Source organism: Oryctolagus cuniculus, chromosome 4 (assembly GCF_964237555.1).
Source record: "Oryctolagus cuniculus chromosome 4, mOryCun1.1, whole genome shotgun sequence".
In the NCBI taxonomy this organism is placed as follows: Eukaryota; Metazoa; Chordata; class Mammalia; order Lagomorpha; family Leporidae; genus Oryctolagus; species Oryctolagus cuniculus.
The window spans coordinates 86,020,978-86,046,015 of NC_091435.1; the positions used below are offsets into that span (position 1 = coordinate 86,020,978).

General features: G+C 42.6%; 1 protein-coding gene across 6 annotated transcripts in view; it reads left to right on the top strand.

The window, feature by feature from the left end:
• Positions 1–4,737: 4,737 nt before the first annotated feature.
• The window catches only part of ATP13A5 (ATPase 13A5), a 127,071-nt gene continuing 106,770 nt past the window's right edge, over positions 4,738–25,038 (top strand). For 4 of the 6 annotated variants that reach the window (XM_070072357.1, XM_070072359.1, XM_070072361.1 and 1 more), the window contains exons 1-2: positions 4,738–5,033; positions 24,369–24,542. In XM_070072357.1, coding sequence (XP_069928458.1) covers positions 4,971–5,033; positions 24,369–24,542 — 237 coding nt within the window. In that variant the 5' untranslated portion in view covers positions 4,738–4,970. Of the gene's footprint in view, positions 5,034–12,502; positions 12,527–24,368; positions 24,543–25,038 lie in introns of those variants that run through there. The other 2 variants (XM_051818912.2, XM_070072356.1) reach the window with 2 other exon arrangements.

Sequence of the window (25,038 nt, forward strand, 5' to 3'; positions counted from 1 at the left end):
GTCAGTCTCTCCCCACCAAAATGTCAGTGTCCTGTGGGCAGTGGCTTTTATCTGGTTTGATCCCTGCTATCCCCCTGACACTTTGAGCCTGCTATAAAGTGAGTATTCAATAAATATGTGTTTGAGAAATTAATAAAGAACCATCAAATGAAGGCATTGGACCAGATAAAAGGTAAGTAAAATCTGATATAAGTAAAATTTTATACACATGTGCACATATGCATTATTCTTGGGAAAGGAGAACTATACATTTCACCATATTCTCGAAGCTTCCTGTGGCCCCCAAACATGGCTAAACCACTGGACTAGACACTTTTGCTAGTCCTCTAAGTTCTGGATCTCCGGTCTCCGTTTTCTTGCCTTTTCTCTGTCCTCTCTGTCCCGTTCTGTCATTTCTCCTAGAGTGGAGCTGTGGTCTGGTCTCATTTCCTAACTTGAGTCTGAACTCACAAAGGGCAGTACTATTGTCTCGTGCATTTCTGCTCCGTCTTCAGTCCTAATGCTGCTCCGAGAGCTCAGAAGTTGTTTGCTGAGTTAATGGGATGGGAAAATGCTGAAGAATAGAAAGGGAAAGCTCTTTTAAGCTGTGTGTGTCCAGCTAAGATAAAATTTTATTTCTGTGCATGTAAGATTTGATATATTCCACTGAATTCTCAATTGGTTGATCTCCAAAATTTGAGAAAAAGAGTAGGAAAGGCCACGATTGCACTTGTGACTCAAAGAGCCCATATTTGTGTTTCTTAAGGGGAATCTCCCTCGTTTCTGTTCCAGTCTTTAGGGAATGTGTGAATTGCTTGGTTTGGGGTGGTTAGGAATGGAAGAGGCTGGGGCTAATTGGCTCCAGCCATGAACAGATTGAGTGCAATTAAAGAAAAAAGAACATTTGATACCATATTTCAGATAGAGGATTAGTGATGCATGAAATTCAAATATCTTCTGAACATTTGTGGTGCTGCAAAGTGCGCACAAGTCCACTCCATCAGATATCATAGGTCACTTCCTCGCTTGTCTCCTGATACAGAACCTCTCCGGTTTCTGTAGCCCCTTCTTATTTCTGCAATAACACAGCTTTCCTCACTTCTACTTGCATAACAGTCACCTCTACATAGTTTTTTTCTTTCTCCAAACTCTGAGTCCTTTGAGATGGAGTCTGATCTACTCCTTTACCCATGCCTGGGATTATTGTAGGATTTGCATGGCAGAGTCTGCTAGGTGACCACCAAACCCACTTCCTCTTCTTCCTGGCATACAGATAGACCAATTCCTAGCTGACCTGGCAGGCAGGAGTGGTCGCCTGACTGAGTTTTAGCTAATCTTCTAATGTACTTACAGTGCACCTCTTCCAGGATGATTCCATGGCAACCTTCATTTGTTACCTTTCATGCATTTCCCCCCATCATATAAGCACAGCTGCCTTGGAAACCACATGCTGATGGTGGTAGAGTCACAGATGGAAGGAGCCTGGGTCTCCAAATCACTGCTTGGAGGACACCCTGCCTCTACTGCTCCACCAATGCCCTCCAGCCATTGCAAGCTTAGCTCTGCACTGCTGCTTTGTTAAAACACTGAAAATTGTTGCTGTTATAGCCATCAGCCTGTCTTAATTAAATCATCTTGCTCATGTAGGTATTCATGAGAGTTAGTGAAACTGAGTGCTCCAGTAAGATTCCAGTGTTTAGAAGAGAAAACAGCAAGAGAGTGCTGAAATCCAGATGAGACATTCAATTGGGATTGAATCCCTACTGGTTTCCCCTTTAGGTCATGGGAAGTGGGGTCTGAGAACTGTGTTCCTGCAAATAGGAGGGTAAAATGTGCTTCTGATCTATTCCACCATGCCCATCGCATCTTTATTGAACAAACCTCACAGAACAGAGGTGAAGGCACACCATGCCCCCAAAATTCATGTAATCCCAAGTTCTTCAATTTCTGCAGTATTCAGAGCAGTGTTCTAGAGAAAATATAGCAAGAGAGGAGGCAGAATTTCCTGGTGGAAATCAACTGGACTAAGATGTAGGAACTCTGGCTGTGAGCCCAGAGTCTACTCAGAGCTCCTCACTTTAAAGTGTGAGCAAACCTTTCTCCATTTCCTTTTCTTGCTCCATATCGCTTCCTTTTTTTTTTTCTGGAGATCGTATTTGGATCCGGGATCATGGAGGGAGTTCAGATACTCTCTCAGTTACTTCCTGTGGCTTCACACTGGGTAGGAAAGCTCTTTAGAGAGCTGCAGGGAGAACATTTCACTCCTTTTTGTGTCCTCTCCTCTGGGTCTTTCCTCCCCTCTTGTCTCTGGAGGCCCCTGCCTTATTCCATATCATCTTGATAACTTCCTCCTCGTTAGTAAAGAGTTTGTCTTTGGAGTTCATCAAAGTGCCCTGTGTTCCGCTTCCAGCCACAGGTAATTGGGAATCTGGTCTCTTCAGATGGAAAAGATTTGGAGGGTCTCAGCTTCAGTTTCAATCTCCTGAGTTTGATAGTAGAAATACCGTAGAGTGACCTGGAGGAAGCCACTCCTACCAATGCCAAAGCTGCTTATCATACAAGAAGCCTCAGTCCTTCAACACACCTACAAAATAGGTGACTTTGCTGCCCACAAGGCTTCAGGGAGCTGGCTAAACCACTGAGATGTGGGTGCATCTCCAGATTGTTTGTAAGCATCTGGCATTAGAGCCCTTATGCTTTAATGTCTGTTGCAGATCTTCTAGGAGGTAGAGTTTAAAGCAGATGTGATTCTTTTCTCCACCCACCATGTCCTCTGATGTCTCACATAAGAACTCAAGACTCATAAGAACATCAGTATTATTGAATACAAACTTGACCATCCAAAGAATGGACCAACCTGCTTGTCATGGTTTACAAGTGCTGGCTTGCCAAACACACCTGTTTATATCGCCATCAGCTGTATCATTCGTTACCCCGTCTTTGCCTCTATTCTCAAGCCTTGCTTTGATTTCTCTTAGTATCCAAAATAGATATACTTCCTATCTCTCTTGACTCTTTACACTCATGCTGTTCCATGGCTTAGAATGTGCTCACTGTCTGCCACTATCCCCACACTCCTCCTTTGTTTGACTTTTGCATATCTTTGAAATGTCAGAATAGACATTGTGCGCTTCTGACAAGGTGTTCTTACCCCAGTGAGTTTGATTTTGGTATCTGTCCTATTGAAGAGGCTGTTTACCTGTTGTCTCTCCCAAGCAACTGTAAACTTTCTCAGGTAGTGATCGTCTCCTTTCCACTGTTGTATTCGAGGGCCTGCACAAGCCTGGAAATCTTGTGTTCAATATGCTTATGCAGAGTAAAACCTGAATGGAGTGGATATGAGTGTTTCCATTCTACTTTTGGCTTTTAAGTAACAGGAAACCTAAACAATGTGACTTTGAAAAAGACCACTTAATTATGAATGCAGCATGGTACCTGCAGCTAGGTATTTCTAGGCTTGGGCAGTGGATCAGTGGTAAGGTTTGCTATCCTTTTTCTGTCTTCATTATCACGGCATCCCTCATCCTCCTCATGATCTAAAGATGGCTGCCATGCCCCAAGCATTGCATCCTCACACGCTGCTTTCAGATGGAGGAATAAAGGATAGGTTAGGAAAACAAATTCTTCCCAGGAAGCCATCTGTCCCCAGATATCATTCCCTTCTGTGTCATTGTTTAAAACTGGATAATGGATCCATTTTGATACAAATCGTAGCTTATCCTTGGTATTTTTGCTACTCAAATTTGGTGCTGTGTTAGCAGGAAGGAAAAGAGCTGAGAGATAGTGACTGCCACTCATTTCTGAAATTAGGCTTTGCCAAAATCCAGAATTCCTTTCTTTAATTCTGACATGACAAGCTGTGACTTCTGCCTGGGCCAGAGAGCACTTTGACCTCCCTTGGTGAGAGAAGAGTCCAGGGTCATTCACTAGTCATTTTCACACGTGGAGCATTCTCCTCTGTTGTCAAAGCGGCAAGTATTTCATTCAATGTAAAGCATGGAATTAATGGACACATTTTTTGTTTTGTTTTGTTTTCAGTCACAAACAAATTAACCCCTGAATGGATCACAGTCTATGTTTTGCTGAAACATCAAATTTGCTGGTGATTATACAGGTGTAGGAATTTGCATTTTGTCTTTAATATTTAACCTTTCTAGCTCCTCCTTCCTCCAACCACTTCAATTTTTTGAAAAAATTTTATCACCTTTAGAGGAAAAATGAAAGTAATCAAATCACTGTTGCAGTTTGCTTTTTAAAAGACTCTCTTCTTGATTAGTGTTATGATTATGATGATGATGATTACTTACACATTATTGAGTGTGGTGGGTGCTATAGTTGGCCTTTTTCAAATACCATCTTAAACTCTCAAATCAACCCTGTAATTACTGTTGACATTTTACATACTAAAAATCCAAAATTCAGATTTTAAGTGGTGTTTCCAAAGTCATCCATAGTGCAGGGATTAGAATTCAAATTTTTCTGATTCCAAATGATTCCTGCATTTTTTGAGCCTACCTCTTCCCCTTCAATTTTCATTGCCACCCTGAACATGCTCAACAATTTCCCAAAGATCACAGGACTTTATCCACCTTTCATCCAAGATTATTAGCAAAGTGTCCATACCCACTCTTCGGCTGTGACACTTATGTACAGCCTATGACAATATTTACCTTTCAGGTTCAACAACTCTCCCTCCTCCATCATTCCTTAAGTAGGGCAGCACTCACATCTAGCTCAGTAAATAAATACCAGGAAGAATAAAAGAAAAATAGCAACAGGCAGGTGGATTAACAGCCCAATCCTGCAGCTTGGGGAAGGATTTCCTCTTTTTCCTTTGTTAGTCTATTAGGTAAGGTGTGTGCCAAACAGATTTTAAAAGCACCTGAGAAAAGCAATGACAAATAGTATCTGGGCTCACAGAAGCCCAGGTGGTTTTGACATTCCTCCAAATAGCCAGGAGGGAGCCTCCCGGATCTTCGGCTCTTCGTTAGATGGAGGAGAGTGATAGGGAAGACCATCGGGCTTTGCTCAACCAAGGAGAGGAGAATGAACTGGTGAGTCTTGCCCTCTTTTCATTAGTCTTCTCAGCGCGTCCAGGGTGCGGGCAGAGGCCACTGTTTTCAGCTACATTGTGGAAGACAGACTAGCATGGATGGTGCTGGCTGTAGGACCTGGAAAATTTAAGTCTGGTTAGGCTCCTTGAGAGCCACAGGGCACAATTTCACGGTGGGGGTCCCTGTGGGGGCTGAGAAAACGGTGTCCTTGAGTGGTAGAGTTCGTGCCATTGTCATACATAGTGGGTTGCATGCGAAGCTTCCTCAGACAGTGTGCAGAGGCAGGAGGTGGACGCCGGCACGCATGATGCACACTGAAGCATCTCCCTCTTATCAGTGGTCTTGCCGTTGATGGGGCAAGCTCTGGGGACAACAGACTCTTTGCTGATGCCCACGATCCTGGGATGACTGCATAACCTGTGCTCTGGCTGCTTTTTACTAACACCCGACAGATTGTAAGCACCAGGTATTGAAGAGGAAGGAGGAGAGGACAGCCTGGAATTTTACCATATATTAAAAAAGTAATTCATCTCCAATTCTTTCTTCCCATCACCCCTTCTACCAAGTGCGTACACATGTTGAAAAGTAATCATTAAAAATTTGAAAAGTCTGCAATGTCTGATTGGTGCCAGCAAGTTTACATTTATGATTTTATTTAATCCTCACGACTCAGTCATGGAGAAACTAATCCTATTTCATAGAAAAGGAATTTGAGACCAGGGTGGTTAAGTAACTAGCCCAAGGTTATTAGCCTGCCAGGGACAAGCTGGGAATCCAGCCCACTCCTTAGCTGCTGTCCACAGGACAACACTGTCTGGTTAGGCGAAGAGAGAAGGAGACAAACATGGAAGACCAGAGGGAGGGTCCCATGGTAGGAGAGGGGAAGAACCCAGAGGATGTGTCTCCTGTATCAGCAGGGTATCAATTTCCTGTCAGGCCTCCCCAGCTCCTTGTGAGAGCTGCGGGAAATTCATATGCACTCTCCACCTGCTCTCACTTAATTAATCTATAGGAAAGGAAGTGATTTTTATTTATACCTGACCCGTCCAATAAAGCAGCCACAGGTCACATGTAGTTTTGAGAAGTAGCTGTATCCAAATCAAGATTTGCTATCTGGGTAAAATACCTTAATTTAAAACATGGAAAAATTAATAGTGTTCATGTTGGTTACACATTGAGATGACAGTATTTTCTATTTGTCTTGGGTTGAATAAAAGCTTTGATGAAGATTCAGTGTTACTTTTTACTTCTTTAAAATAACTGCATGGGAATTTAAAATTACAAACATGGTTCACATTTGTGGCCTGCTTTAATGCACCCTACTAACCTCAGTGACGGTGCAGTGCTTTAACATCTTCGGACTGAAGAGACTCAGAGAATGAAAGCCTATTTACTCTCTTGCATTCACTGCTGTCCACATCTGTGCCAGTTCTCATGTTTTCCAATACATAGGTGAGTGTTCATGAAAAACTTACGTGGATATATATTCTTCTCTAATGAGGTATTGTATCTGTAAAGCTCAGAGCCTGTGTTCCTGCCACCCACATGAGAGACCTGGATTGCATTCCTGTCCTGGCTTGGATTCAACTTTAGCTACCTTGGGCATTTTGGCCGTAAGCCAATAGATGAGAGCTCTGTTTCTTAAATAAATAAAGAATTTCACCCAATTATAACAATAAAAAAGATCTTTAGAGTTTTTAGAGAAATAAGAAATCTGGATTTTTATGTGAAGTAGCCTAACAATAAATTTTGGAAAAAAAACCTTTTTTTTTTTTTTTAAGAAGCATCAGTGGGGTGAAATTTGTACAGGGCTGAGTCCAGCCTCCAGGACTGCCAGGCCTCTCCCACTTACTCTTCCATTCCTGAAGCTTCCCCACAGCCCAACCTGACTTCGCTTGCATTCATCACTTCAAGTGAACAATCTGTTGTGACTGGGCTAGAGGATAAGGTGTAAGTGAGACACTGTTGGGACAAATAAAAAATAACTTCAATCGAACATCCAGAAAGAACCTAAGCTGGTGGGAAAGGACTGTGAATTACTCAAGTCAGTGTTATCTTGCCCAGGGTTGGCACCTCTATAAAGCACTGCATTAGCTTGGAGAACTGGACTCAAGTGACGTCCTCAGCCCCAGGGTTGGGCTTACCTCCTAGTGCTTACTGTGCTGGGTGCTCAGCTAGGTGCTTGGTGGACAGCATGTCATTCCAGCAGAGTTGGACTTCAGTGGAAGTTCTGCTGCTAACCAGAAGAGCTTTCTGGACTTTGCTGGTTGCCAAGCACAAACCGCTTACTCGGAGTCACAGATTTCTGTGAGGGTCACAGATGAAGAGTGGGAAATGCTATGAAAACTACTAGGTTCATCTGCTTTGTTCTTAATGTCAATTGAAAAGTTCAGGAACATGCACAAAGTGTAATGGGCGAAACTGATGCTGAGTGTATTTCTCCTGGCTTCATTTAAACTTCAGGAATGATGATCGCTTGAGGCCCATGATTAAAATCAATAATATATGAAGAGTCAGTAAGAGAAATCAGGAATTTTGAGCATTTAGGTTATTTTACACAATGTCATATACTCATTACTCTCTTTGAAAGAATTACACCCACCCCCACAAAAAAAAAAAAAACACACTCAAAGGAATAAATTGAAAAGTGAAACTTGAAATTTAAATTAAAACTCTCCAGTCGATCTTTATATGAACAGCTTGCATGAGGGCAAGCTTATCAATCTTCAACTAATACTTGCTGGGAGGGAGAGATAACATTATATGGGTGACAGAATCAAGATTCAAAATTTTCTCTAGACTAGCTTGTAGGGGAGAAATTGGCAAGTTGCAGTGAGACAGACCTCATCACTGAGTTTTTGTTTCAAACTGTCAAAACACAAGGGGACATGGGCTCGGTGGCTGCGCATGAAAAAAACAATTGAAGTACTTGATTTGATTATAGCTGAGCTGTGATTGTCAGTGTGATGTAGCTATAAAGAGTTAGTCTTGGGGGCTAGTGCTATGACACAGTAGGTTAATCTTCTGCTTGCAGTGCTGGTTCTAGTCTTGGCTGCACCTCTTCCAATCCAGCTCTCTGCTATGGCCTGGGAAAGCAGTAGAAGGTGGCCCAAGCACTTGGGCCCGTGTATTCACGTGGGAGACCTGGAGGAAGCTCCTGGCTCCTGGCTTTGGACCAGCTCAGCTCCAGCCATTGTGGCTCTCAAAAAAATAAATACATCTGAAAAAAAAAAAAAGAATGAGTCCTCGGATGCTTTAATAGAAGTTTGTCTTCTATTCTGCAGAATGGACAAAATAACAATAGCTGTGCTTAGTCTGTATGTCTTAGAAAACTCCTAGGGAATTCTATTTAATTCTAAGACTTAAACTTGCAGGAAAAGTTCAAGAAGTAGAGTGTATTTGGAAGGATATCTGTATATCGCAAATCAGATTGTTTAAAATAAACTGGGACAGTTTCCAAAAGAACACTAGTGGTGGCTATGTCTTCCAATAGCTGAGTAACTGATGTGAAGGAAAAACAGAACCTTGTAGGCTCCAGCTTGGTTTGTTCTCCCTGTAGAAGGACTGTCTAACTATCTAATATGAGGGGTACCTAATACAGAACCCCACCAAGGACCTTGCCTGTGTATAGTCCCCTCCAGTTGGGTGTAGACAGAGTCTATAAACAAGGTAACTACAACTCCTATGATTACATTATGTCGTGTGGCAACAGAGACTTTAGCAGAGTAGTCAACGTGTTTTCAGCTGAGTCCATCAAAAGGGAAACTGGGTGGACCTGACCTAAGCCGATGACCTTCCTTCCTTCCTTCCTTCCTTCCTTCCTTCCTTCCTTCCCTCCTTCCTTCCTTCCTTCCTTCTTTCCTCCCTCTCTCTCTCTTTCTTTCTTTCTTTTGTAAATATTTATTTACTTGAAAGGTAAAATAGCAGAAAGAGATAGGCAGATTTTTTTTTCATCTGCCAGTTCACTCCCAAAATGATCACAACTGCCAGGGCTGGACCAAGTCTCGGCAAGGCCAAAGTCAGGAGTTTCATCTTGATCTCCCATATGAGTCTCCAAGCACTTGGGCCATACTTCACTGCTTTCCCAGGCCACCAGCAGGGAGTGGATTGGAAGTGGAACAGCTGGGACTTGAACCAGTGCCCATATGCAGCATTGCAGCTGGTGGCTTAACCCACAGTATCACAGAGCTGGCCCCAGACAAGTTCTTGAAAGAGATTGATCCTTTCGTGAAGCTGTAAAATTTTAGAGCTTGAGGAAGTTCTCTGTAGCACTTTAGAAGACGAAAGGTGCCGTGTGGCAAGGAACTCTGAATGGTCTCTAAAAACTGCGAGAAGCTTCCAGCCAACAACCAGCAAGAGAATGGGGGCCTCAGTTTTACAACTGTAAGGAACTGAATCCTGCTGACAACATGTGGGCCTGAGAGGGGTCCCCAGACTCCAGAAGGAACAGCTCACAAGACACTTGGGTTTCAGCTGTGAGTTGCTGAGCTGGGATCACAGCCTACTGGACTCCCAACCATGGAAACAGCAAGATGAAGAATGTGTGTTGCTTTAAGCCACTCAGTGTGTTGGGTAGCAATACCAAATGCATCCACTCTGACAGGCAAGAAAATGTCAACCTGTGGGGTCATGAAAAGCCTGTGTTAAGCAGAGAGTAGATGCTTCTGTGCAAAGAATGATGTACAGCTAATTTTTCCTAAAGAGGAATGTGAACCAAATGTTTTCTGAAAAATCCCTCCTGATTAGCAATGCTCTTATTCCACAAATGACCTTTCACAGAACATTCCATGGTGTCCCTTAATTTATAGAAAATTCTGGCTCCGGACATTTTTCCTGCTAAACAGTCCAGGAATCATCTCTCAACCTTTTGATGCAGCGCCAAACAAGGCCTGTAGTCACACTTGCGCTTGCAGGAAGATCACGTATGACACTTTTGTCGTAGCAGCAGTACACATTATGGGAACAGCTGTAGCTGAGCATGAACTATGAGTATGTTTATCTCTTTAGTGTTATGTTTTGATTTCCATTGTTAGGGAGTGAAGGAAATTTCTTGCTGTCTATTAATTTTAGTATTTATTTCCAAATGTTTTCATCTACTTGAAAGGGAAAACAATGTGGGGAGGGTGGGCAGAGACACAGAGAGAGAGAGATTGAGAAGGGAGAGATTTCCATCTGCCGATTGACTCCCCAAATGCTTAAAACAGCCAGGGCTGGGCCAAGGCAGGAACTCAGTCTGTGTCCCCTACATGGGTGATGGGTGGCAGGTTCCCAAACTCTTGAGCTTTTGTCTACTGCCTTCTAAGATGCATAGACAGGAAACAGGATTGGAAGCAGGTTAGTTGGAACCTGATGACATTCCACCATGCACTCCAATAAGAGATGTGGGGGCTTATTCTGTGTGCCACAGTGCCTACCTCTCTTTTTCAATTTTTTTAAAATAACTTGTTTATTTGAGAAGGGAATTAAACACAAGTAGTCCAGTGTGGGAAACAGGTTTCTTAACCACTTAACTACCTGCTCTCTGACTAAACACCTGCTCCCTAAAAACACCTGCTTCTTTTTTCAAAAAAAAAAAAAAAAGGAGTACTCTTTTTTTAAGTCAGAGTTACAGAGAGGAAGAGGGAGAGAGGCAGAGTCAAAGAGAGAGAAAGAGAGGGAGAGAGAGAGAGGTTGGTTCAGTTCCCAAATTACCACAATGGCAAGGGCTGTTCCAGTCTGAGGCCAGGAGCCAGAAAATTCGTCTAGGTCTCCCATGTAGGTGCAGGGGCCCAAGGACTTGATGCTTTTCCAGGCCCATTAGCAGAGAGCTGGATCAGAAGTGGAGCAGCCGAGACTCAAACTGGTGCTCATCTGGGATGCTGGTACTGCAGGAAGTAGCTTTAACTGCTGTGTCCAAATATCAGCTTCTTACAGAAGGAATTTGACCTACTCAATGATTATTATGAACATATCCAAGACTCGGTTTCTTTTATCTTCAAATAATAATTAATACATATTAATAATAATATTTATTTTAATAAATAATGTTTATTTCATGGGGCTGGGGTGAGAAATAAATGACAATTAAGTGTTTGAGAAAGGTTAGTTCTCATTGTCAGTCATAGACAGATGAGAAAGTGATTTAAAATATCTAATTCCTGCACAAGGGGGTAGTCCATGGCATGGATGTGGAGCATAAAGTGTAGAATTATGATTAACAATGCTTGGCAATTAATGATAACTTATGCAAATCACTGCTTGTGGTCAAACCAAACTGGTATTAGAGGGGTTGAGGAATAAAGACCATAATAAATGATTCATTAACTAGGGACCACATTATCCTAGTATTAAAGACAATAACCTTGACACATTGAGGGAGGTAGAGATAAGAGAGTAGAGGATTAAGAATGTCCCCCCAACTGCATGTAAAAGAACAACATTTGGCATGTCCAGATAGAGACAACAAAGGATTGACTGTTAATAATGAGGAAATGCTTGGTGCTATGCTTGTTGCTTTTAAAAAAAGGCAGATAAAACACAGTGAATTCTAGCCTTATAAAAGGACACAGATATGATCTCCTGGGCCATGATTCAAGTGACTAAATGTTTGAGGCCTACACAGAAAAAGCTATCCTGCTCAAAGGCTTTTGGAACATTCTTGCCCATGAATATCTAACACATCACAGTTGAAAAAACAGAAACTGGGGCCAGCACTATGGCATAGTAGGCTAAACCTCCCATATGGATGCTGGTTTGTGTCCCAGCAGCTTCACTTTTGATCCAACTCTCTGCTTTGGCCTGGGAAAGCAGTGGAAGATGGCTCAAGTGCTGCTTGGGCCCCTGACCTATGTGGGAGACCCAGAAGAAGCTCCTGGCTCCTGGTTTCAGATTGGCCCAACTCTGGCCATTGCAGCCATTTGGGGAGTTATTCAGCAGACAGCATATGTTTTTCTCTTTCTCTCTCCCTCTCTGTGTAGCTCTACTTCTCAAATAAATGAACAAAATAATAATTATAAAAAGAAAGAACTGAGCTTACCATTATAGCAGGCAATTGTTGCAAAGAATGGGAGTTATTTTTGCTATACCTTGGTGGAATAAATGCATTTGTAACTGTGTTGTATGAATCCTGTTTGGAGTAAGTTACAGTGTTATGAACTGTAACCGAAAGTATCCATTCCAAAGGATTTGAATGGCACATTCCTATGTCTGAATATGGTAGATACTCAATAGCCAGCCTAGGTGGCTGAACTCACAGTAAGTGTAAGAATCAACAATTTACAGACATGGAAAACCAATTTGCTCACAAGACCATCTTACAGGCATGGGAGCACTCCAGATGCAATGAAAATTCAGGATTAAAATTTGGAAGAGAACACAGGGGATGGTTCCATGAGACGGAGAAGATCCCACCCAAGGAGAACTTGGGGAAGAAGCCATGTTTAGAGGAGGTGGCCACTCTCCATCTTCTTTCCTGGGGAATTTGAACAATTCACCTTCCATCTCTGATGGAATGTGTTAGTGCTCCCTAAAAAGAAAATAAGGGAAAATAATTTAAAAAGTTCCTTTTAGGAGCTGGCACTCCAGGCATGTTCCACTCGGCTATCCATTGTTAAGTGAGGAAATCGAGGCTCAGATAAGACACATTTCCAAGATCACAGTACACAATCAACAGTTTTATATTACAGCGTTTCCCTTCCGGAGGAGTGACGAATGAGCATGCTGGTTGTGTGCATTTGTGTGTGCTCACGTTCTGAGCTACCACAGCTACCTGATCTTTGAATCAATTTGGTGCTTATCCTAACGCCTTCTCTGCAGGTTCACATACTACAAGGCTGAGCAGTTTTCCTTTTGGCCTCTATTCGACTTCCCTTTTGACAACATGTGCTCTTTTGGAAAAGCAAAAGCTCCACTTAAGCCATTGGATCAATCACTTTGAGAAATACAACTGTGGTGTTGGCAAGTAACACTTAGTTCTGCATATTGCCTGTGGTCAAATCATTTTACAGTGAATCCAATGGGATTAGCCACTTTTAATCCATGGAAATGCTGTTGAATCACATATTACCCAAGATAGTATCAACTCAACATAACTTGAGTGCTTAAAGTATTTCAGGAACTGTGCTAAATGTTTTATATGCATTCTCTTCTTAGTTTCTCACAAAGACCCTAGTAGATAGTTATTATTACACTGACTTATGGAGGAAGAAATGGAGCATTAGAGGAAGGGGATTGCCCAAAGTCATGTGTCTGGTTAAACAGTGGAGGTTTGATTTGAACTTGGTTTCCTGATGCTTTTACCTGCTGCCTAAACTACTGTTCATTGCAACAAGCCATATTTTTTTTTTGAAATGGAAAGATTTATTGAAAAAGGAGTTCCAGGGCACGTGCCTGCCTCCTCTGAGGAGCTGCACCCAGCCCAGCCGCTCAGACCATCGATAGGCATAACCCCGAGATGCCCGATGATCCCAAGTCAATAGTGAATTAGACCTGCTATGCTGTGTTAGGACAGCAGAGTGTGTTGTTATAACTCAGAACGGTTCTCAACCAGCATTGAAATAGAAAAAAGGGGTTTCCTGGTTTATCAGAAAACTATTCCCTGAGCATCCCAACTAACTGAGGTTGTGTTATAAAGAGACTACTCTTTCTCGACAATCAAGTCTAGCATTACGTAACTCTAGAACCAAACCAATCCAAACGAAAGACCTGCTCCTTCTAACTTGAAGCATTAAGGTACTAAATGAGTGATTTTTTTTTCACTTCTAGAAATAATGTGGTAAGTCTGAATTCTACACAGTCACATACATATTAGAAGTAACAAGCCATATTTTTCATATGAGAAGTCTAAACTTCAGTAAATTTAAGTGATAGCTGATAAGTGATAAGCAAGGAACAAAAGTGGGTATCTCTGGAAGGCAATGAGTGAGGTCTAAAATAACAGATGGTCTGGTGCCATCTGACACATAGATCAAGAACCTGGATCTAGGTTGTGAATTTAGTAGTAACCTGTGTCACAAAGTTCCTTTTCCAGGCCTCTTCCTTGGTATTCTGGGCCTAGGAAAACAAACACACATGAGGGCCATGGTCTCTCTCTTGGCATGTGGAATAGAGAATTTTAGTTTGAAATAAAAAAGCAAAGGAACTATGTGGAGAGAAAACAAATTAAATTCCATGAAGGTGAGCATATCCTCTGCTATTCAACTCAGCAAATAGATGGCAGATCTGGGTTTCTGGTCTCCTGGAACACAGCTTGCTTCCATTACCAACTTTGCCTCAGTGTAATGCAACTCAAAACTGAAAAAGGCACCTCCTTTCTCCTGTTACAAATCACCTGCTAACACTGACTGAGCTTCCTTTTTGCTCAACCTTACACTTCTCATTTAATCTTCACAGTTTTATGTTAAAATTCCTCTTAGTACAGCTATGGAAACTGAGAAAAGTCAAATACTGAGGTCACTTAAGGAACAGATTGCAAACTCACATTGTCACAAGGGACCCTGCATAACTGGTTTGAGTCTGACACCCTGATCCTATTTCGTTTTGTCTTTACATTCACAGCACCTCTGGATTATTTTTATTTTCTACATTTATTTTCTTCTATGGAACAAATATGGCTCCTAGCTCCCCCATCTACTCTGCATTTCTTAGTGGATTTTACTGGGATGTAGAAATGTTTGGGAGAAATCTGGGTATCTCTGCCTGCCTCAGAATAAGAAGCATTTAGAAAAATCAAGTTATATGTGAAATTAACTGGTCAAGATGGAAATACCTGCTATGGCAAACTTTAGTCACATAAATATTGACAACCTGATTGAGAGTATTTGATGTACAGAATGCAGGATAAAACAATGGTTTCTTAATCAGATTCTCAAATCAAATTCCCAGCCCACATGCTTCTGAGAAATGATATTTAAAAAAAAAAAAAACCTGAGAAATAATCTATAAGAGAATTTTACCAAGGTTTAGGAGACCCATTTATCAAAGAAGCGAAAACATTGCTGCTATTCATTGTTGCTCAAAGAACCACACATTTCTGAATTTCTCTGACATTTACGTTTGTTTCCTTCCCTTCCTTTTCTCTGTCATCTATGACTCTTTCATTCTAGGTGGGATGACTCATTCTAGGTGGGGGGGGGATATCTGTTAACACTTTGATAATGAAGTTTTCTCTACCATAATCCATGTCTCTCAGAATTTTCTTCCCTTGGTAGTTTTTTTTTTTTTTTTTTTTTTTGACAGGCAGAGTTAGACAGTGAAAGAGAGAGCCAGAGAGAAATGTCTTCCTTTTTCTGTTGGTTCACCCCCCAAATGGCTGAAGCCAGGAGCCAGGTGCTTCTCCTGGTCTCCCATGGGGTGCAGGACTCAAGCACTTGGGCCATCCTCCACTGCCTTCCCAGGCCACAGCAGAGAGCTGGACTGGAAGAGGAGCAACCGGGACAGAATCCAGCACCCCAACTTGGATTAGAACCTGGAGTGCCGGCGCCACAAGCAGAGGATTAGTCTAGTGAGCCGTGGCGCAGGCTGCCCTTGGTAGGTTCTGTATCAGGGCTATGATTTCACCTGTACTTTAAAGGAAGTCAGCTCTCACCAATCAGCCATCTCAGGGGAGCAGCCAGAGCCTTCCCGGGGCAGTAAACCTCTCAGTTCTCCTGGAAACCTCTTTGTTGACTCTGATCTTTCATGTACTCACATGTTTGCTACTCCATTTAAGTAATTAAAGTACTTTCCACCAAAATTCATTCTTTTATTTATTTTCACTTTGTTTGAAAGGCAGAGACAAAGAGAGATCCTCCATCCACAGGCTCATTACCCAAATGCCTGCAACAACCAGTGCTGGGCCAGGTCAAAGCCAGAACACAGAACTTCATCCATGACTCCTACATGGGTGGCATGGATTTAAGTACTTGAGCCATTACTTGCTACCTCCCAGGGTGCACATTAGCAGGAAGCTGAACCCACAACAGAGGAGCTGGAACTTCAATCAGGCACTTTGCTATAGGATATGGGGGTCCCAAGCTGCGAGTTACCTCCTGCACCCAACAGCTGCCCACTATTTCCTTCTTTTGCCTCATTGCCTCATTGTCTGGTGAGGACTTCCAGTACAGTATCGATGCTTTTTATTGTGATTATTGATGATCTTGTTTTGCTGTGACTTCAGGGAGAAAATGGTAAATATTTCATCATTAACCATGATGTGAGCTGAAGGATGCACCATCTATTCCCAGTTTTCTGAGATTTCTAAAATCATGTATTAGTTTTAATTCTATCATTCCTTTTCTTTAACTATTAAGATGACCTTCTGATTTTCCCCTGAATATTAAGATGGCAAAATACATTAATTTATTTTCCAATCCTTGCAATCTAAGACTATTTGCAATGATGTGTTGCCCATTTTGTGGGGAGCAACCCGGACTGGACTGAGTTACTGGAATTAAGACTTATTCTATGCATCTGCTCTCCCACAGTATGGCGCTGGGAGAGGAGAGGGCAGCTTCTGCGCAGCTGCCTCTTGCCAACTTGAGTGCTGACTTCCAGGAGCTGATCCTGCTCCTGATTGGAGGAGAGCAGCGTACTCGGCGTGTGGGCAGCCGAGTTGGGATTGGCGGAGGAGGACTATAAAGGAGGAGAGAGACGGCATGCACCAGGAACATCTAAGGGGAACACCTGAGGAACACCTGTGCAGCCCCCGAGAGAGCCGGCCGGCGGTGTGCCGCTCCCCCGCGGAAGTGGGGAATGTGGCAGGGGGAACCGCCCTTCCACGGAGGTGGAAGGGTCGGTAGCCAACCCGGGAAGAACCAGCAGCAAACCCGGGGAGGGCCGAGCAGACAAGAGAACAGCGCAGGGTCCTGTGTCGTTCCTCCACGAAGAGGGGGAGCGACACATTTAATATATCATTGATTTGTTTCAACACTATATTTTAGGATTATTCCATCTGTGTTCATGACATCTTAGGCTGTAATCTTCCTTTCTTGCATTTTTCTTACCAGATCACAAACAAGTGGGGAGCATTTCCACTTCCTCTGCTTGTGAAAAACTGTGGTGTTCTTTCTACCTTAAATAATATTTGAAGAATTCACAAGCCATGTGGGCTTAAAAGTTGATTTGCAGGGAAGTTTTCTATTGAATATTTTCTTTAATAACTGTAAAATACTTATATATATTTATGAGTTCATCAACTTAATCTTTTCAGAGTGCCGATTTGACTTTGTTCATTTTATTTAACATTCTATTTTATTCATTTCTGCACTCAATTTTATAATTCTCATCCTTAGACTTTTTGTTGGGTTTAATTTTATTTTCTTTCTGTAAATTTTTGCACTAGAAACTCACTTTATTGATTTTAAACCTTTTTTTTTCTAGAATATACATCTGAAGCTATAAATTTTCCTCTAATTTTCCACAAATTTTGGCTCCTGAATTTTCATTTCTATTCAGTTAAAAGTACTTGGTAATGTCCATTGTAATTTCCCATTCAATTTACATGTGTTATTTAGAAATATATTCTTTAACTTACAAATATTTTTTTTTTTGACAGGCAGAGTGGACAGTGAGAGAGAGAGACAGAGAGAAAGGTCTTCCTTTGCCATTGGTTCACCCTCCAATGGCCGCCGCGGCCGGCGCGCTGCGGCCGGCGCACCGCGCTGATCCGATGGCAGGAGCCAGGAGCCAGGTGCTTTTCCTGGTCTCCCATGGGGTGCAGGGCCCAAGCACCTGGGCCATCCTCCACTGCACTCCCTGGCCACAGCAGAGGGCTGGCCTGGAAGAGGGGCAACCGGGACAGAATCCGGCACCCCGACCGGGACTAGAACCCAGTGTGCCGGCGCCGCTAGGCGGAGGATTAGCCTAGTGAGCCGCGGCGCCGGCCAAATATTTGGTTTTTTTAAAGATTTATTTATTTACTTGAAAGTCAGAGTTACACACAGAGAGAAGGAGAAGCAGAGGGAGAGACTTCTTCTATCCCTTGGTTCACTCCCCAATTGGCCACAATGGCCAGAGCTGTGCCAATCTGAAGCCAGGAGCCAGGAGCTTCTTCTGGGTTTCCCATGTGGGTGCTAGGGCCCAAGGACTTGGGCCATCTTCCACTGATTTCCCAGGCCATAACAGAGAGCTGGATTGGAAGTGGAGCAGCCAGGACTTGAACCGGTGTATATATGGGATGTTGGCACTGCACGCGATGGCTTTACCCACTATGCCACAGTGCCGGCCTCTCTAGTTGTTCTTAATTTCTTTCTACTTTGATTAGAATGTCATCATATTTTGTGTTTGAGAATATTTAGACAAATCATTTTGTGTGTACTTGTAAAAAACTTGAACTCTGTAATTGTTGACAGCAATTTTCTTTTTTTTTTTTTTAAAGATTCATTTATTTATTTGAAAGCCACAGTTAGAGAGGGAGGGAGGAAGACACACACACACACACACACACACAAAGATAGAGAGAGAGATCGACCTTTCATCTGCTGATTCACACCTCAAGTGGCTCCTATGGCCAGGAAAGCACCAGGCCAAAGCCAGGAGCCAGAAACTGCTTCCAGGTCTCCCACATAGATGCAGGAACCCATGCACTTGGACCATCTTTTGCTGCTTTCCCAGGTGCATTATCAGGGCATTGTATTGGAAGTGGAGCATCTGGGAGCATCTGGGACATGAACAAGCATCTATATGGGATGCTGGCATTACAGGTGACCTGCTATGTTACTGTATTTTTCAGTTATCTGATTTAACCAATGGATTCATTTAAACTTTTGATATTCCTACTTGTTTGTTTTTTTCATCATTTCATGAGAGGGGTGTGTTAAAATCTCCAATGACAAGAACAGATAAAAATTCTATCAACTTTGCTTAAAATTTGAAACTATGCTTTTAGGGTCATACAAATTTACAATTGTTATGTCTTCCTGTTTAATTAACATTTTTAGTGTAGAAATGTCCTCCTTTTTCCTCTCATTGTATGTCTTTCCTTAAATATACTTAAAAGTATATTTTTTAAGGGAAAGATTTTATTGGGGGAAACCTGACAGATCGGAGGAAGGGGCAAAGAAGAAAAAGAAGGAGAAGGAGAATGTAAGAGAGACAGAGGTCAGGAGACAGAGAGGAAGAGAGAGAGAGAGAGAGAGAGGTGTTCAGAAGCAGGTCCTTTTAAAACTTTGCGGGAGGGCGGGTAGGGACGCAGGGGCAGTGAATCCCATTAGGATGGGGGTGGAGCTTGACACGGGTGGTTGGGCCATGTGGCCACTTGGCTTTCAGCAATGGCAGTGGGGGCTAGAGCCTGGGATGGCGTCAGGGTGTAGATCTCGTCATAAATAAGACTGTGCCATGTTACTAACATTCCCCCCTTTTGTTTTTTATAAAGCAGGAGTTGCATGGGATTACATTAGTCCCAAAAGTCCAGGAGGGGTAGAGGAACAATGATCTGTCTTTAGAGCTACTTCCTGTTGACATGGGGCGATATCTCAAGCCGCTGTCCCCTGGATGGGGAGCTGAGTTTATCCCTGTAGCAGCATTTGGTTGACCATCTGATTGTTAAAAGCATATTTTGTATGATACTAATGTAGCTATTGCCTCTTTTTTTAAAGGTTTATTTATTTATTTGAAAGTCAGAGTTAGAGAAAGAGGGAGAGACAGGGAAAGAGAGACATCTTCCGTCCTCTGGTTCACTCCCCAGATGGCCCCAATGGGCGGCCAAAGCTGGGAGACTGGAGTTTCATCTGGTCTCCCAAGTAAGAGACACATGGGCTATCTTTCTATTGCTTTTCTTGGGCTATTAACTGGGACATGAAATGGTGCCCATGTCGGGTTTCATCATGGCAGGAGGAGGCTTTACCTGCTATGCTACAATGCCAGCCCAGCAGCTTTCTGTTTTAATGTTTGTGTGCAGCATATCCCCCTTAATCTATTTGCTTCTTTATAAAGTGTTTTTGCTGCAGACAGCATATGCTTTATCATCATCGAGTCTAACAATCTTTGCTTTCTTTTTTATATATTTATTTATTTATTTACTTATTTATTTGAAAGGCAGAGTTACAGAGAAGCAGAGGTGGGGGGGGGGGAGGTCTTCCATCCGCTGGTTCACTCCCCAGATGGCCACAACGGCCAGAGCTGTGCTGATCCAAAGCCAGGAGCCAGGAGCCTCTTTTGGGTCTCCCATATGGGTACAGAGGGGCCCAAGGGCTTGGGCCACTTCCACTGCTTTCCCAGGCCATAGCAGAGAGCTGGATCAGAAGAGGAGCAACCGGGACTAGACCTGGCACCCACATGGGATGCTGGAACTTCAGGCCAGGACTCTAACCCACTGTACCACAGCGCCAGCCCCCAATCTTTGCTTTCAAAAGTATTAAAGTGGGGCTGGCGCCATGGCTCACTTGGCTAATCCTCCACCTGCGGCACCGGCATCCCATATGGGTGCCAGGTTCTAGTCCTGGTTGCTCCTCTTCCAGTCCAGCTCTCTGCTGAGGCCTGGGAGGGCAGTGGAGGATGGCCCAAGTTCTTGGGCCCCTTCACCCTCATGGGTGAGCAGGAAGAAGCACCTGGCTCCTGGCTTTGGATCAGCGCAGCACCAGTTGTAGCAGCCATTTGGTGGGTGAACCAACAGAAGAAGACCTTTCTCTCAGTCTCTCTCACTGTCTATAACTCTACCTGTCAAATAAAAAAAAAGTATTAAGGCCATTTACATTATGTGATTACCCATATTATGGGGCTAAACAATAACATTGGTATTTGTTTTTGTTTATTCTTTCTGTTTTTTTTTTTTTTTTGTACTTTTCTTCAATTAACCTTCTACCATAGGCTGCCCCAGGTTTCTATGTTGGCCAGGTATTTTTGCCTTTAATGGCTCCTCCAGAGCCCATTGTTCTGATGTTTCACAGCGTACTGCCCTATTAGCTATTGTTTGGTTCTCTCGGTGATTTTACTATTCCAGATAATGCTGCACTGAACATCTTATATTCATCACTTTCTCCTCATGTATTATTTCATTAGAGTGTATTTCCAAGTAAGAAATGACTGATTTAAGGGGTAAAAACATCTTTCAAATTCTTGATACAATTTGTTACATTGCATTTCCCCAAAGAATTATTTCAATTCACAAGATTAATAGCAATCCCTACCTGTAGAGATTTCACGGCAGTCTTGCCTGCATCGTGACTGCCATTTTTAACACCATCAAAAACTGTGTATAAAAGAGAACTGAAAGTCTACCAGCATTATGATCACCAGTGCCACTGCTGTGCGTACACACACAACAAAGAGAAGGCTGTTTACGAATAAGCTCATTTCACATACAAGCTGAACTAAAATTCCAAATTGCTTTGCTTCTATTTTGCACATACTTGGGCTCTAGCAATAATTCCTCATAAATGACTCTTAGGAAAGAATATATCTATGACATAATATGTGAAGTAACATATACATTTTATTTCAATTTAATAAAGCTGTAACTCACTGATACAATCAAAACAGGTTTATAGAATCAGAGGGAACATGAGGAAAAGAGGTCCAATTGAAAATATGCCTAAAAAACAGAGTGAAGGCATATTTCTTTGGTACATTTGGAGCTTTTTATAAGTAATCTCAAGAGTGGCGGCATCACTGAATGAGGAGGAAGTTTCCCCTGGAGGGTGATAGTCTTGAGGCGCAGAGGAAGGAATTCTTATACTGCTTCTCGTTTTGTGGAGGGGAAAATCAGGCTGCTGCAGAGAAATGATTTACTTAAGGTCACATGGTTGACATAGAGCAGAGCAGTGACTGAAACTTAACTCTTTTGCTATTTACCCAGGACCTGTCCCCCACATTTAAGACTTACTTTCAACAGCTCAAATATGAAATTAAAATAGTTAAATTGTTAATTTTATTAAATTAAAATTAAATTTTATTAAATTAATAAAATTAGAATATAAATATACAACAATAATATTATTATTATATTATATTTATGTTATAATCCTGATCTCTTACGGAGGTATGACAAAAGCTAATGAAAATGACTACTTTGAAGATGAAAACTTCCAAAGAGTTAGGCCAAGAGAATTGTATTACAACGGCATGCTCTAAAATGTCATAATTGCATGATCAAAAGTGCTATAAAAACTTAGTAAAATGTAATTCATTAATTTATTTGAGAGACAGAGGGAAGAGAGACAGACAGAGACAGAGAGCTCCTATCTGCTGGTTGACTCCCCCAAATACCCACAACTACTGGGCCTGGGCTGGAACAAAGCTGGAGACTTGAGAGTTCAATATAGCTCTCCCATGTGGGTAACAGGGGCCCCACTACTTGAGCCACTATGGCCGTCTCCCAGAGCTTCAATTGGCAAGACGCTGGAACTGGGAATGGAGCTGGTACTGAGCCCAGGTGCTCTGGTCTAGGGTGCAGGCATCTCCACTGGGGTCTTAACTGCCGGGCTGAATCTGTACACCCCACAACCTGTTTTCTTGACACTGTAGTTTTATGATCTGGATATGGGAGTCCAGAGTCACAGAAAAAAAAAAAAAAAGCAGAATCCGGGATAATAGTAAAGATGTCATTCATCACCAGCATCCCTCAGGGTCTTCAAAATACACTACAATTCAGTCTTTTAGATAAAAAAGTGATGTTATGAAATTTCCTTATAAAAGTTAAGAACAAGGAATCAGCTTCAAGTAAACAAACCTTCCTTTGGGAGGAGGGCTATTTTTTTCCCTAAAACCATATCTAAAGTCTTTATTCAATTTAGGAAAACTATTAACCAAAATGCTACTAAAAGTACAAAATTTTTAGCATGCTATCCTTCAGTTAAATAAATATAAACTGTGTTTTGAGGCATGTTGTGCCCAGACATGATCTCTAAATTTATATCATCATATTTTTTAAAGATTTATTTATTTATTTGAAAGTCAGAGTTGCACAGAGAGAAGAGAGAGAGGAAGAGAGAGAGAGAGAGAGAGAGAGAGAGAGAGAGAGAGAGAATCTTCCATCTGATGGTTCACTCTCCAGTTGGCTGCAATGGCCAGAGCTGCGCTGATCGGAAGCCAGGAGCCAGAATCTTCCTCCAGGTCTCCCACGTGGGTGCAGGGGCCCAGGGACTTGGGCCATCTTCTACTGCTTCCCCAGGCCACAGCAGAGAGCGGGATTAGAAGAGGAGCAGCCAGGACTAGAACCGGCGCCCATATGGGATGCCAGCGCTTCAGGCCACAGCGCCGGCCCCCCATCATATTGTTTTGAGAAGCTGTACACTTATTCATACTTGCAGTCATTCTCTATGCTATTGTAAAATAAGCCTGAATGTGGATAAAGCTAGAAACAAGAGTGTGAGTCATATCCATTATAATGTTATCATTTTCTTCCAAAAATGATGTTAAAACATTTTAAATATATTATAAATAAATTAATTAATTAATTAAAATCTGGTCCAAAACATGAGATATTTTGTAAAGACCTGAGATGACTCTTTTTCTTTGTAGAAGGTTTGTTTATCTGAAAGACAGTGTTACAGAGAGAGAGGGAGACACACTCACACATGTACACAGACAGAAAGAGAGGGAGAGAGGTATCTTCCATCCCCTTCTTTACTTCCCAAATGGCTGTAATGGCCAGGGGTCTGGGGCAGGCCAGGAGCCTGTAACTAATATGAGTCTCCCACATGGGTGGCAAGGACCCAAGCACTTGGGCCATCTTCCACTGCTTTCTCAGGAGCATTGACAGGGAGCTGGCTTGAAAGTGGAGCAGCCAGGACTTGAACTGGCATCCAATGCCAGCGTAAACTGCAGCTTAGCCATCAATGCCAGCACCTTGAGGTGACTCTATGACCACACAGAAGCAAATAAGGCCATCTCTTCCTTGTGCCTCCTGTGTAATGTTTCAGTTCCTTATGCCGGTATAGTAAGAAGAATCTTTTTCTATCTTATCAGCTGAAGCAGTCAACCTGATTAAACCAGCTGAAGGTAGATTTCTCTAACATCTCTGCATCTGAGAGTTTGTGTTTCTTTTTCTTTTCTTTAAGATTTATTTATTTGAAAGGGAGAGTTAACAGAGAGACAGAGGCAGAGAGAGAAAGATCTTCCATGGGCTGGTTCACTCCCAAAATGGTCGTGGCAGCTGGAGCTGGGTGGATCCAAAGCCAGGAGCCAGGAGTTTCTTTGGGTCTCCCACGTGGGTGCAGGGGCCCACGCACTTGGGCCATCTTCTACTGCTTTCCCAGGCCATAGCAGAGAGCTGGGTTGGAAGTGGAGCAGCCAGGACTTGAACAGGTGCCTATATGGGATGCTGGCACTAAAGGTGACAGGTTGACCTGCTATGCCACAGCACCAGCTTCAGTTTGTGTTTCTTGAAACAAAATGATATAGGAGAAAGAAAACTCGAGTGATCTTTGACTTACTCCCCAGGAGGTGTTTGGTTACCGTACCCAGCGTCTACGGCGAGCACTCTGCCTCCTCACATCTGTGCTGACCTGTGGGCTCCTTCAGCTGGTGTTCTACTGGAGGCCACAGTGGGGAGTATGGGCCAGCTGCCTCCAGTGCCCCTTGCAAGAAGCAGACACTGTTTTGCTGAGAACAACCGTATGTACCATGCTTACCTTTGTCAATTGTCATGATCCTGCTCTTTGCACCGCTTCTGTTAAACAGCCAGTGATTGACCAGCTTTCCAGGGAGTGGATCTTCCTTAGCTAAAGAGCTTCCCTAGGCCGAGACAGGAGATGGCCAAACTATTTCTCCACTGTGCAGTCTTTCCTTTTGACCCAGGAATGAAGGGCACTTTCTCCAATCCAGCAGCAGAAATTCCTGTCATATCAAGCTAATGAGCTGAGCTCTTAGCTATTACATGGTTAGTGACAGTGTTAGGACCCAAAATATGAGGATCATCAATTCTCCTCCCCCTACACCCTACCCCAAGTTTCTGATTCAGTAGATCTGAGATAGGACTAAGAATTTATCTTTTTGTAAGTTCTGAGATAATGCTGATTCTCTTGTTTGGAATGAAGTTTTGTCCCAAACTTTGAGAATCACTGGTCTAGTGCTTGGTAGGTAGTTGGTTGACCTGGCACCTTATTGACTA